The sequence below is a fragment of the Choloepus didactylus genome, chromosome 15, assembly GCF_015220235.1.
Source record: "Choloepus didactylus isolate mChoDid1 chromosome 15, mChoDid1.pri, whole genome shotgun sequence".
In the NCBI taxonomy this organism is placed as follows: domain Eukaryota; kingdom Metazoa; phylum Chordata; class Mammalia; order Pilosa; family Megalonychidae; genus Choloepus; species Choloepus didactylus.
Genome location: NC_051321.1, coordinates 82,883,971 through 82,897,317, shown reverse-complemented (window position 1 = coordinate 82,897,317; position 13,347 = coordinate 82,883,971). Strand labels below are relative to the sequence as shown.

The 13,347-nt window shown below is 44.3% G+C and overlaps 1 protein-coding gene across 10 annotated transcripts in view; it reads right to left on the bottom strand.

Annotated features, from left to right (window-relative positions):
• Positions 1-2,419: 2,419 nt before the first annotated feature.
• Positions 2,420-13,347, bottom strand: part of LDB3 (LIM domain binding 3) — a 68,527-nt gene continuing 57,599 nt past the window's right edge. For all 10 annotated transcript variants that reach the window (XM_037804566.1, XM_037804567.1, XM_037804569.1 and 7 more), the window contains 2 exons: positions 10,294-10,409; positions 2,420-5,278 (listed from right to left, as the gene is read on the bottom strand). In XM_037804566.1, the coding sequence (XP_037660494.1) occupies positions 5,189-5,278; positions 10,294-10,409 (206 nt within the window). In that variant the 3' untranslated portion in view covers positions 2,420-5,188. The remainder of the gene's footprint in view (positions 5,279-10,293; positions 10,410-13,347) is intronic.

The following is a 13,347-nucleotide window of genomic DNA, read 5'->3' as shown; positions in this document are numbered from 1 at the left end:
ATAAGCGTGTATGTGTGTGCAGTTTGTGTGGATGTTCCCACAAGCATAGCTCCAGGTTTTCCAGACGTTTGAGAACTACCTACACTCTTGACAGTTTTTCTTTATTCATACAGAATTGTTTGATGAACTGCTTTGTACATTTTTGAAGTGAAAAGGCTTCTAGGAAAAGTAAAGTTCATTCTTCCACCAAAGTCAGGTTCTTTACTTAGCGCCAACGATTTATTTTCTTTGCAGCTAGTAGCATTTGAAGGTGTTGTGTAGAGTGACTTGCCATGCCTACAGGGCAAGCTCAAGCCTTTGGAACAACCTTCTCTCTGTGCCTTCACCAGGCTGAGACTGCTGCCTTAGAACCTTCCATTTATTTCCTTTCTGTCTGGGACACTACCTCAGAGCTTGGTATGGTTGTTTTTTTCTCATCAGACAGATCTCAGCTCAGATATCACCTCCTTGGAAAGGTCTTCCCTGACCACCCAATCGTAAGCCAGCCTTTCCCTGCCCACAGCACATGACCCTGTTTTATTGTCCCATAGCACTCACCACTATTTCGAATTATACTGATTACATATTACCTGTTTATCTCCTATTTCTTCCCTTTAAAGAGAAAATTCCAAGGAAGCCTGTGCTGTCATTCTCCGTGTCTACAACAAAGCCCAGCCACTCCGCTAGTGTCTGTGGAACAAACAGATAGACCACCCAAGTTGTCCAAATAGTTCAACGTGGCTTAACATGTGCGAGTGGGACGCTGAGAAAGGTGATTTGACATTAGGATTGTCCTGGGAAAGCCAGGGCCCTGGAGAACTGATACTCCAGGCAGTGTCTTCCAAATTGGAGCTCTGTATCTTGTGCTCCAGTAACTTAAACAGGTTTCGGTATTGAGGGACTAACTCTTCAAATGGTTCACTCAGGCATATTGTGAATCCCCAGCTCCCCAAACTTCACTGATCCAGAACCCCATTCTTCATGCTACGCCTTAATCATTAATGATAAAGCTTAATACCAGTGTTACCTTGTAAAGTGGCTTTAAATACTCAAAATATTTCTCTTTAGTACTCATCACTATGTAACATATTTTAGTTATCTTGTTTGGCTGATTCCAACTCACTAGAATATAAGTGCCATAAGAACAGTGATTTTTGTCTGTTTTATTTACTATCGGGTCCCTAGTGCCCATGGCAGAGCCCAACTCATAGTAGCTGCTCAATAAATATTTGCTGAGAGGATGAATGAATGAGCAAATGAGCATCCATTTTTATTCTGTCCATAGTCTTCAGGGGAAAGGGCACAAATTTGGGGACAAGTTAATTGTATCAAATTCTGATTCACAGATTGATATTTCCGGGTTACTTATGTAACAGTCTCACCGCTGGCTTGCCCAGTATACTTCTTCTGGGTGGGCAAGTTGGAAGAGTTAAGAATATGAAGAGGGAGTTGAAGCCTTGGGCTCTGATCCCACTCTACTGTGATAATGACCAACTCTTGTAAATTTTTTCCACAAGTTACTGCCTTTGGTTCTCAAAATATCCTTGTGAGGCAGATGTTATTACCTTCATTTTCAGGTAGGCAAGCAGGCTTAGAGAGACTCTCTCGATATCTTTCAGAAGGCAGAGCCTCTATTTAAACCCTGGTCTTATTGTATCAAAGTCCATGTTTATTCCATGGCACCCGGCTGCCTCCCAGGCTGGTTGTGGGCACTGGGGAATCCACTTCCCCTTTCTGGGCATCGGTTCCCGCCTCTGGAAGATGCCCAGATGATCACACAGATTCCTTCCAACTTTAAATTCAATGACTCAATGAGGCATTTTTTCTCCAGTGTCTATTAAAAAAATTTCTATAGCTTAAAAAAAAAAGTCCTAAAATAATGAGATTTTATTTCTACTATAATTGCACAGCTTTTCCAAAATCTGATTTGAGTGCTCAAAAATCAAATATTTCATGAAAGTCTTCCCTTTCTTTTTAAGTTAATGCCTTGAAAAAGAATGTATTGGTCTTTTAAAACAATACCCTCAAGAAGGTCTACACTTCTTTTTTTAAACACCTTGAGAGGATTTTTCTCTGAGTTCCTTTCAAAACAAAAGACATGGAAGGAAAAATAGCAATTTTTCTAGAAATGAAGCTATTTAGAACAAAATAAGAATAAGTAAATCTGAAATATTTGATCACCAAGTACTAAATAAATAAACCTTTCAAACAATACAAGGCAAGGCCTGGTCTTCAGGTTGTTATTTACCTGGTAGTTCACCTTGTGTGCACAACATTGGGATTATCCACCTGCCCTCGTCCGTTTAAACAAGGCAACCAAACCAATGCTGAACCACTCACAGTCGTCAGAGAAGTGAGTTTTATGTTTCTCCTCCAAAGCACACTTTGCTTTATCTTAAACTTTTATTTACAGCCATATAGAAATAACCTACTCGCAGTGTCACGTGAAAAAACTTTACACAGAAAAGTCTGTATTTATTTGCACATCCTCTTTGGGGTTTTATTTTGCTACAAAGCAGAATTCACACAGGCCAAAAAAAAATAAAAAATAAAAATAAAACATGCAAAATACTCTTGTGCACACCTTTTAACACACTACATTCCACTTCTGAAATCTTAATTAAAAAAAAAAAAAAAAATCCTAAATCAGGAGTACCTGGGCTGAAAAGATAACACTGTAAAAGCTAGATTCCTGACCTAAACACCACAGACATAGCCACTCAGTTGCAAAAAGTTAATGTTTATAAATGCTAGATCAAGTGCAACAATGAAGAGACAAGAACTGGAGATCCAAAGTATATTCCCCAACATCAACCATCAAAAAGTGTGTTTGGGGTTGAGGGCCATTCATGGCATGAACTGAGAATAGAGACAACCTTAATCTCAACATAATGCCAGGCTTACCACACCTAAGCAACCACACTCAAAACTACCTCCTTTTCCAACTACCTTTAAAGTGTTTTTTGTTTGTTTTCTTTTTTTCTTTTCTTTCTTTTTTTGGATCTACACTATCTCTGAGATGGAGAAAAACTGATTTCATTAAGTGACTATGATAAAATTCACCTTTGAGATATCTCACTTTTCTTTTTAATGATCATACACACAGGTGTGCATGTTTTGTGTGTATAAAACCTCTTAAGAAGAGATTTTGGAAACTTAGCTCTATGGAACTATGGAACTGTTTTTCTTTTCTTTCCTAGAGACCAGTCCCTGATAATTTAATAGACTTTTTTTTTTTTTTTGGAGAAAACCTGTTTACAGCCTTTCTGTACAGTCAGCAACCTCCATGTCCCTGTATATTTGAATTTTCCAAAAATAACAGAATGCTCCAAGGTACTTGTTTGCAACTCCCAAAAACTCTCCAGGCACTCCCAGCAGATTTTACTCTGCCTGGCCCTTTGCATTCACTTTCTCACTGCACCAAAGGTAAAGAAGGGGCCTGGAGTCGACAGGCTGATGTCCCTCCCTGGTGCTCCCTGCAGGAGGATGGTAATTTCACCCTGGAAACAAACACGGGCCTCCTGCTAGGGACAAAAGGAGCTGCTTCATTTTCCCTCAGGAAGAAGTAGACGCAGACAAGACAGCAGTTCCTTCCCCAGAAGCCTCAGTTCTCAGAAGAAAAAGAGTTCTCGTGCATTTCCACAAAACATTTCAAACATGCAAAGAGAAAATCCAAAACTAGAGTGAGGAGGGAGTAGCAGTGAGTTGAAGGGTGCCAAAGTATTGTGCTCAAGTGAGAAACATCACTCAACCCGGCTGCTTCAATGCCATATCCAATGAGCAGGAAAACAGGGCCTCCTAAAAAAGGAGGAGACTATCCCATTTCCAGGCTCTGAAGGTAAGCCTCTCCTTTATCACCAAGCAGCTCTAAAATGCTCGCCTAACTCAGAAACTATCACCAAAACTGTAAAGAAGTTTGATGATCCAAATCTATTTCAACAAATACTTAAATGCTTGCTAGATCACTCAGCTCATCCATTTTCAAAACATTGACCAAAATGGCTACCGAGTACCCATTAGGCCATCTTCTCCTTCCAGCAGTCGACACACTCATAAGGAGCAGGTGTGCTGCATGTAAAGGAACATATGAGAAGGATGCAGATCTGAGACGGGAGGTTCCGCCAAGCTGTCCGTCCTTACTGAGGTTGGCAGACAGTCTCTTTTCTTCCCTCCCCAGAGTATGGGCATGCTCTCGGCCCTTTCTGCCCTCCTGCTTAGGCACTTTGAGTCTCTCTCTTCTTCTCCACTGATCACCGAGCCTGGTGGGGGCCCCAGGGTGGGGGCGGGGTGCCAAGGAAGACTTCACAAGTGAGCCGTCTCAGGACGGGGGCGGGGGGATATACATGCACAAGACTGGACATTCATGCTAAGCAATCCCTTAAAGCAAAATACAAAAGCCAAACACAACCCAGAGTCTTTTTAAACTCTCCTTTCACTGCAAAGCAAAACTGGAAACACCCAATTCCACTTTCCCAGCACAAGTCAAAAAGGAGCTAAGCCTCTGAGAACACTGGATGTTTTGAACTGAAACCTTTTCAAGGTCGCCAGAGCCCTTCCCTGAGCCCTTTCGATCGCCCAGTGGCTTGCTGTCTTCAGCCCTAAATTCTTCTCCGACGTCTGGGTTCCCTACAGAATGTTCCAAGTCTGTTCACGTGAAGGTCTAAAGTCTGATGTGCAGAGGTAGCTCCATGACACTAGAAATGGAATATCACTTCCTTTTTTGGCGAGGAAGGCCCAATCGGTCTTAGCTAACAAGCTCTCGGCTCTAAAAATACCCCGCGGCGAGAACTGTTTGGCACCTCACTTTGTTTGCCAGAGGAGCCAGTTCCAAAGGGCTCCACAGAACGGTTCGGATTCTCCATAACCTTGGCCACTGCTCTGGTGACCTCAGGGAAGTGTGCATCGCTTTGGGAAAGTTACTTTTTGGTTTTTCACTTTTTGAGTTCTTGGAATTCTGTCCTAAACATCTGAAGTACAATTCCAGTCTTGGATTAATTACTAGTTGGTTTAGACTCTTCATTTGGCTTCTAGTCTGAACTATGCAAATACATGGTATGTGTACAGAAGAAAGGACTAAAATTATACTTCAAAAGGACTCAAGCACTCCCTGCCTTCCCCCTTTCCCCCCAAAAGAAACATCAGCCTCCACGAATCCTTCTTTGCCAGCAGCAGGAGCAGCGACCAGTGTCGGCACCGAGGCCCCGGGCCCCTACACGTTGACAGCGTGCGCGTGCTTCTTGCACAGGGGCTTGTCCTTCTTTGAGTAGAATGGCTGCCCCTCCAGATTCACGTGGCAGACCTGGGCAGAGAACACATGGACGTGACATAGGGTCTCGCAGGCCTCGGTGGCAGGGGGACGAGAGCAAAAGGGACTGCGGCGGGGAGGGGACATTTCCGTCACGCCTCGAAGCAAAAGCACTGTCACATGCAGCAGCAGCCTGTGCTCGCTACAAACCCCTAGCGACTGCAGCAGAGGAGATAGGTTGAATGTGAAAACATAAAGCCTTCCGAAGAGGGACAGGGAAATAAAACTAAAATTAACTTTAAATTCAATTCAATCAATTAAATTTAATTGAATGGAGAAGATATGCATGATCCCAAATGTACAAGGAGCCCACACATGTTCACAAGTCAGTGCCCACAGAGACGAGTAGCACTGGAAGAAATACCATGAGAAAACCAAAAACACATCAGAAAGAACTGTCCTTACCAATAATTGAAGAAAATTACATTTAAACCTCTATGACACACCACTAGACACCTATGAATCTAGCAAAATAAATAAGGCAAAAAACCCCAACAGCTTGTCACTTTTAACCTTACGTGACTCTAGCCGAAAGTGGGGGAAAAAACAGTCATGAATCAAAAATCAAGACAGCCATAGGGGAATCATCTGGGCCCCATATGCACTGCTGGGGAACCCAGTAATAGGTCCCACCTTCCGCAGGGGGCTGAGGCAACATTCAGCAAGGCCATCGAGACATGCTGACCCTGCAACCCAGTAATGCCACTCCGGACAATTTTATCCACAGAAATAATTCAACAGAATAACATGTGTTTGGAGGGTTACAAGTAGAATTACTTCTAATGATTAAAAACTGAAAACAATGGAAATTTCTCTCAATAGGGAGGGTGAGAAAATAAATTTTTATGGCGCATTTTCCCGAATGGAATACAATGCTACCATGAAAAAAGGAATATGGAAAAGAGTATGCAGGGAAATATTACATGAAAAAATAAAAAGGACACAACATTGGAGTTCTCTTTGAGGATGGAGACAGATCATAGAAAGAAGGGAACTAATTGGTATTTTTTGAGGCTACTGTGAGTCAGACATTAAGTTAGATACTCTACACACACGATCTCGTTTAATTCTCATAAAACCTTGTGGGATAGGTATGACTTTTCCCCATTTCAATAATCAGGGGCTCAGAGAGCCCTTGAGTCTTGCTGAAGCCACAAACCCAGCAAGCTATAGGGCTGGGAATCCATGCCCAGGTCTGCAGGATTCCAATTCCATGCTAATTTCCCCCACAACCCAGAGCAGAGAGGGACTGTGTTCAGTTGAAAGTGTTCTGGGCTCAAGGATTCGTTCAGAGTAGCCCTGTGAGTCCTTTGGACTACCAACATGTAGGCTGGGCCCGGGGAGGGTGAGGGTGAGGGTTAGGGGTAATGCAACCATATGTCAAGGTCAGCTGGGAAGTTGGATTGGCTTGAGTGGACCCCAGCCTCAGGGAGGGCACCGAGGAGCCCTACTGGGGAGATAGAATTGGGGGCTGCATCCAAGACAATGTCACCAGAAGGAGAAGTGCAGGGAGTTCCCATGGGGTTGGAGAAAACACCCATTTGTGCCACATTTGGGTCTGTGCGTGTGTGTTCACTCCAAAAGAGTGGGGAAGGAAAGTGGCATCATGGTGGTACCGTGTGCAAGGCCTCGTGGCCCAGTTGGGGAGGTTATAATTAGGATCGCACGGGGGCTGCCAATGGGCCCTGGAAGCCAATACCTGACAAAAGTCCCTGAAAACACCTCACGTGCATGCAGGGTTGAGGAGTAAAACCAGGCTCTTATAGTAGCCTCGGTGCCTGGTGTTGGCAATGAATTCCCACAGACTAGTTCGAGATAGTGGCACCCAAGATCTAACTGGTAACAATGGGTTTTAGGAGAGACAGAAAAGCAGCTCTGGAGTTGGCAAGGAGCAGCCCGTCAAATCCGAGACCCTGACTGGGTCGGGACAGTGCTGGCTGCTTGTGAGAACTTCAGAATGAGGCAGGCTGGGAGGGGGCTGAGTGAGGAAGGTACTGAGCCTAGAGGCATCTCACTGGTAAGACGGGGCTGAGGGCAGAGACCCTCAGAGGGAGGTGGAACTCAGCATCTTGGAGTAGGAGACTGCAGGTGGGACACATGGTGGCTTCAGGGTGGAGAAGGCCTCCAGCCTACCCAGCAGCAGGGGCACAGCTAGGATGGCCCAACCCCCAGCTTGGTGGTCTCAGTGGCACAGGGCCTGGCTGTGGACGAGTGGTGGCCCTGGGCAGGGCTGACCAGTCTCAGCAGATTGGAAGGCAATGAAACAAGCCAGCTGAGACCACCCCTAGGACTGCCTGCAAAATTTACACCATCGCCCACCTCTGCTGGTGCCCACATCCGCGGGGAAGGGCTGGGAACCAAGTAGAATTAGAGGGGCCAGTAAGACATCTGTGCTGGTTTGGATGTATTATGTCCCCCAAAATGCCATGTTCTTTAATGCAATCTTGTGGGGGCAGACTTATTAGTGTTGATTAAGTTGGACTCTTTGGAGTAGGTGTTTTCATGGAGATGTGACCCACCCAACTGTGGGTAATACCTTTGTTTAGATTATTTCCATGATAATAGGACCCTGCCCATCAGGGTAGGTCTTAATTAAATCACTGGAGTTGTATAAAAGTGTTCACAGACAGAAGGAGCTCAGAGCAGCTGAGAGTAACATTTTGGAGATGGCTGCTGAAAGCAGATTTTTCCTGACACTTTGGAGATGCCAGCCCAATGTTTGCTCCGGAGAAACTAAGATCTTAGAGGACAAAACACCCCAAGAGCAACATTTTGAAGAACACACAGGAGCTGAGAGCGGATCTGGAACACAACCAGGTTCAGCAGAAGCCAGCCATGTGCCTTCCCAGCTAACAGAGGTTTTTTGGACACCATTAGCCTGCCTTCGCTGAAGGTAAACTTGTATTGATGCCTTAATTTGGACATTTCATGGCCTTCAGACTGTAAATTTGTAACCAAATAAACCCCCTTTATAAAAGCCAATCCATTTCTGATAGTTTGCATAAAGGCAGAATCAGCAAACCAGAATGACATCTTTCTTCCACTGAGGTGGGACCCAAATTCTTTCCCTTGGAACTCAAGTGCCAAAGCCAGACAGGAACTCCACTCTCACGCTAACCCATGCTGCCCTGCTCAGCCTCCCAGGCTTTAATTTATATGCTTTGGACTTTAAAGATACTGTCTTGTTCCATTCTTTAATTGCTTATATATGTTAGCTTCGTTTTCCTATGAAGTCTCTAAATTCCTCGAAGGTGGAGAATTGCTCTGAGATACTTCTGCACTCCCCGAACCCAAGGAAAATTTGGTAAATTGAATTAGTCTAAAGTACATGCTATCCAGAGAGCTAACTAAGGGCAAACAGTACATAAGCTAGGAGAGCTAGTCCTTGTCTTCCTTTCTTTCTAGCTTTTATTCTTATAGATCAATATTGGCTCATTCAAACTGATTTGGAACTAGAAAGTGATAGAAAGAGGACAGAAAATTCCTTCAAGTCTTTCAAACATTAAAACCACACTACACTTTGATACATTTGCATGGGACAGTGAGTGACCCGTGGGGCTGGTTTAGGACAAGAACCAATATGCTCCTTGCTGATTCTCCAAAGGACAGGATGGGCCCAGTTGCTTTGGGCAGATCCTTGGGGTAGTCTAACGACTGGAATTAATTCTCTGTAGCTGATCGGCAACATTAAGCTTGAACCATCCCAGGGTTTACTGCCGCTTCTGGTCTTTTCTAGGACCTGTGCTGTAGGGACTCTCAGCTGAGCATAGTCCCCTCCTCATGCCCCACACACCTCCCATTAGCCTGCCTCAGAGGACCAGGCCTTCTGTGCCACTGCCTTCCCTGGACCTCCAAAGCTCCTGAATCCTTCTGGAAGGCAGGAAACCAGACTTGCAGGCAGCGTCTCAGGGTCAGACAAGCTAAGGTGTGAATGTAAGGGTCAGTGCCCTATGCTGGATCTCTCTGAGCCATGACTCTGCATGGGACAACCCCAAACCCGTGCACTTACACCACTGTCCCTATTTAGAGGGGGAAGCCCCGATGTATTCACAGGACCCTTGAAGGCAACTAGAGAAGTTAAAAGAGTTGGAAAATCAAAGTGAATACGATGCACCACACAAGCTCACCCTTACATGAAGGCTAGGAGCTAAAATGTATTCTAGTAAACTTTAGGACTGGGGATGTCCAATGGTGTACGTCTAAAGAAGATTATTCAGGGTTTAAATTACACAATATTTCATACATTCCGAGGATTTATGCTAAGCGGATCTCCTAAAAAATAATAATAGTAGTAGCACATTAATTCTCTCAAATAAAGTTCAGTCAGTTGAAGATTCCCATTACAGTCTTTTTTATCAGGGATGACTATTTCTCATTTCTAATGTGGAGTCTAAATGTCAGTAAGGTCATGACCCCCTCCCCAACCCAAAGCCCTCAGAAGGAAAATGCCAATCTCATGGTAAAAATGGCATGGGGGTTCAGCAGAAAAAAACAGCACAAGGCTAAGAGGTGATCTAGGGCATGTCTCCTGGCAGCTGCGAATCAAGAACAGGACCTTTTAGGAAAATGAAACAATACTTAGTCCTAGTTTCTATCTAGAGAAACATTATCTAAGCTTTTTATGGGACCAATCAACTCCAATTTAGGGTTCATGGTGAAAAATTGGGAGAAAACCCTCAAATCACCTCATTATATATAAAGCCCACCAATGCCCATGGTGGGTGGGGCCTCTTTTAAATCCACTTATCATTCACGAAGATCATCTGGTTGGATAACTGCAGGTTTGCCAGATCCGTGGACAATCCATTGTCCTTAAGGAAACTGAGAGTAACAAAGCCTCATTGGTTTATGAGTGATCACCAGTAATAAAACCTTGTTCTACTTTGAAACATAAAGTCCTCGTGGTATTTGCTATCTTTTAAAGGGATGGAGAGCGTTGGTAATCTGGCCCCACTTGGTCCCTCCTGCCCATTCTCAGGGAAATCAGAATCCCAGGCTCAAAAACGTACTGCGCAAATGAAGCAGGTGTCATGCCAGGTGTGCCCCAGGGCTTCGATAAACTTGTCACCGGCCTCCACTGGGAAATCGCAGCCGTGGCACTTGGTGCTGAACAGGTTGACGTAGTCTGAAATGGAAGGTCGAGTGAGGATCAGTCCCCCTCAGGCAGTCAGCAAGGAGTGTCCCCTCACGTCTACCCAAGGGCCAGGACAGCCCCACAAATTAGCAAGGGGGGCAGGCAGAGATCTATTTGGTTGTCATCTTGTAGACAAAGTGCTTGGTTGAATGACTGATTTTTCCCTTTTCCAACCATTTGCACAGACACTGTGCAGACTCAGGCTTAGTCATCACCTTGTGTTGGTTTGATTTGCAAACGCTTTCTGGAATTGTCATTAACTTTAACTTTCTGCAGGGTGATTTTCTCCACTGCCTCTGTCACCTCTTAGAGCCCAAACAGTCTGATCCAAAGAGAGAGAGAGAGAGAACGAGAGAAGGAGATTTCCCAACAGCTATGCCTATGCTTATTTTGGAACAATGAGGGCTCCAATATTTTAAGAGTTAAAGAATAATATTTCTTGTTGGCCATACTTCCGTCATTGGGCATTTGTATTGACACCAAATTTTCACTACTATAAACAGTATTTCAGCCACTTTATTGGGACATCTCCCCACTACCCACCACCGTAAAGGAGGTATTAACACTAAATATTACTTGCATAATGCCTTACAGTTTACCTAGCATTTCCCCAAAGATGGCATCACTTAGAAGGACCTCAGTGTGGAGGCCCATGCCTTAGTTTTCCTTGTCCTCCCAGCACTACCAGCCTGGAAAACAGGCAGGACCCAAAACATACATGGGGAATGAATGAGTGAAGGATGAATCAATCCATCAGGACATCAACAAATGAACTTAATCTTTACAAAATCCCTTGGAGATATGAACAACTATCTGTTCCCTCTCTCTCTTTCTCTCTCTCTCCCTCCCTCCCTCCCTTCCTTTTATGGATGAGAAAACTGAAGCTCCAAAGGGGCAGGGCCTGGCCACGGTCACACACAGAGACACAGGGAATCTGGTCCCATGCTGCTCCCCCACCTGAGCAGTCCTCTCCAGGTCACAGGGCAGGAGTTCCACTGGTAGTAGAACTCTTCAAAATTCCTCTAGAAAAGCTCAATCCCCTTTACTAAGCCTTCAATCCTCCAGAAGCATCCCTGCATCTGTACAGCTCTGCTCCAGCTGGCTTTTCCTTAGGGTGATTTTCAGTTCAGATCTCCCTGTGGACAGTACATCAGGCAACGGTCTTAGACTGCCACGAGAGAGGCAGTGTGCCATAGGGTTATGAGCTGGGCCTCTGAAGAAAGAAAAAACTGGGCTCAATCCCAGATCTATTAAGGAATTCTTCAAACTCTGGGCAAGTCGCCTAACTTCTCAGCGCCTTCATTTCCTCGTTTGTTTATTGTATTATAGTACCTAACTCAGGGGGTTGATGTAAGGATTAAATAAGATAACATAAGTGAAATACTTGGCACAAACACTGAAAAATGTTGGCTCTTAATTTTGTATAATCGATGAAAGGAGGGAAGGGAACTCTGATTTGAGTGCCTACTGTGTACTGATCCTGTAGTAGTGCTTTTCCATATTATCTTGCAAACAGGTATCATTCCCATTTTAAAGACACGGGAACTGTGGCCGGAGAGACTCCAGAGACTCCGTCACACAGATGTAAGAGCAGAGCCAGGCCTGATGGACTCCAAAGTTCATCCTCCTTCCGTGATGTGACGTCTTATTGCCTCTAGTTCCTTATCTATTTGCCATTGAGCTTTGATAAGTCCTACCTATCAGATGCATGTTTTTTTTCCAATATATGGCTTCCAGTTTTGTGTTTAATTATAGATTGTCATGCAAATGCTCTTGTGTAACCCAGTCCATCAATCTTGACAGTATATTTGATTTCTTTAATAGGCAGAATTCATCACCTCAGCAGAACTAAGAAAACATTATTCTGCTTCCTTCAGAAAGTTACTGCAGATTCACGGTTCACTCTAAGCTCTGCAGGAACTTGCAAATGTGTGGGGTGAGAAGCATGGCTAGAGTTAACCCTTCTCCACATGAGGACAAGCCCTACACCCCACTTCTGACTTCCCTTTCATCACACTCAGTCATTCTGCAGGTGCCCTGGGCTCGCTCTCTCTTATAACTCCGTGCCTTTTGTTAGAACAGGTTCTGGACCCAGAAAACCCTCCACACTCTCACTACCTGAACCCCAGCAAGGCTTTGGGTCAGGCCTTCCTCCTGGGAAGTCCTCTTCCCCATCCTCTACCGAGAGAGATGCACTTGCCTTCCTGAGGGCTTCCCCTGGGCTTCTCTCCAGCCCGTTCGTTCATTCATTCATGCATTCAACATCTCTTGACTATCCATTTATGGGCTGGTGTATTAAACGAGGATAGGTTTGCATGTGGTTTTTGAGGCTTTTGTCATGCTCACCTCTTTCCTTAATGCCATTCGTGGGGACTGGCAAAGAATATGTGCTGAACACACACTTGGTGAATGAATGATAAATGGGCAAAGAAATTGTTCAAATAACTCCTTTAACTAGTGATTCCTTCTTCTGCTGTATAGCCTCTGATTTTTCAGATCAAGCTCTTACAATAGCTTGAATCTATTTCTTTAATGGCTAGTCTTGTCCACTGATTGATTTTTCTGTTTTAAACTCATTCTCTATGATCTGGAGAATTGCCACTTTGTTTTAAAATCTGGCAGCCCAGGTCTGACCCTAATATGTTAAAAGGAAAAAGTTGGTATTCTTCATTCGTTCTACAAAAAGGAGAATGTAATTGGTATCGAACGAAGTCTGTGCATGGGCGTTTCCCACTGGGAACATAACTTAGCTCTTCAATTATCTATTTCTTCCTTTGTTTCTCTCATTAGGTCTTTATAATTTTGACTAACTCTCTTATGCCCCAAGTTGAATTAACATCCTGTGTTGAATGGATCTTATTGCTACTGTAATAGGATTCTCATCAGTCAAATCACAGATGTGTTGAAAAAGGACTTGGAGCTTTTCTGG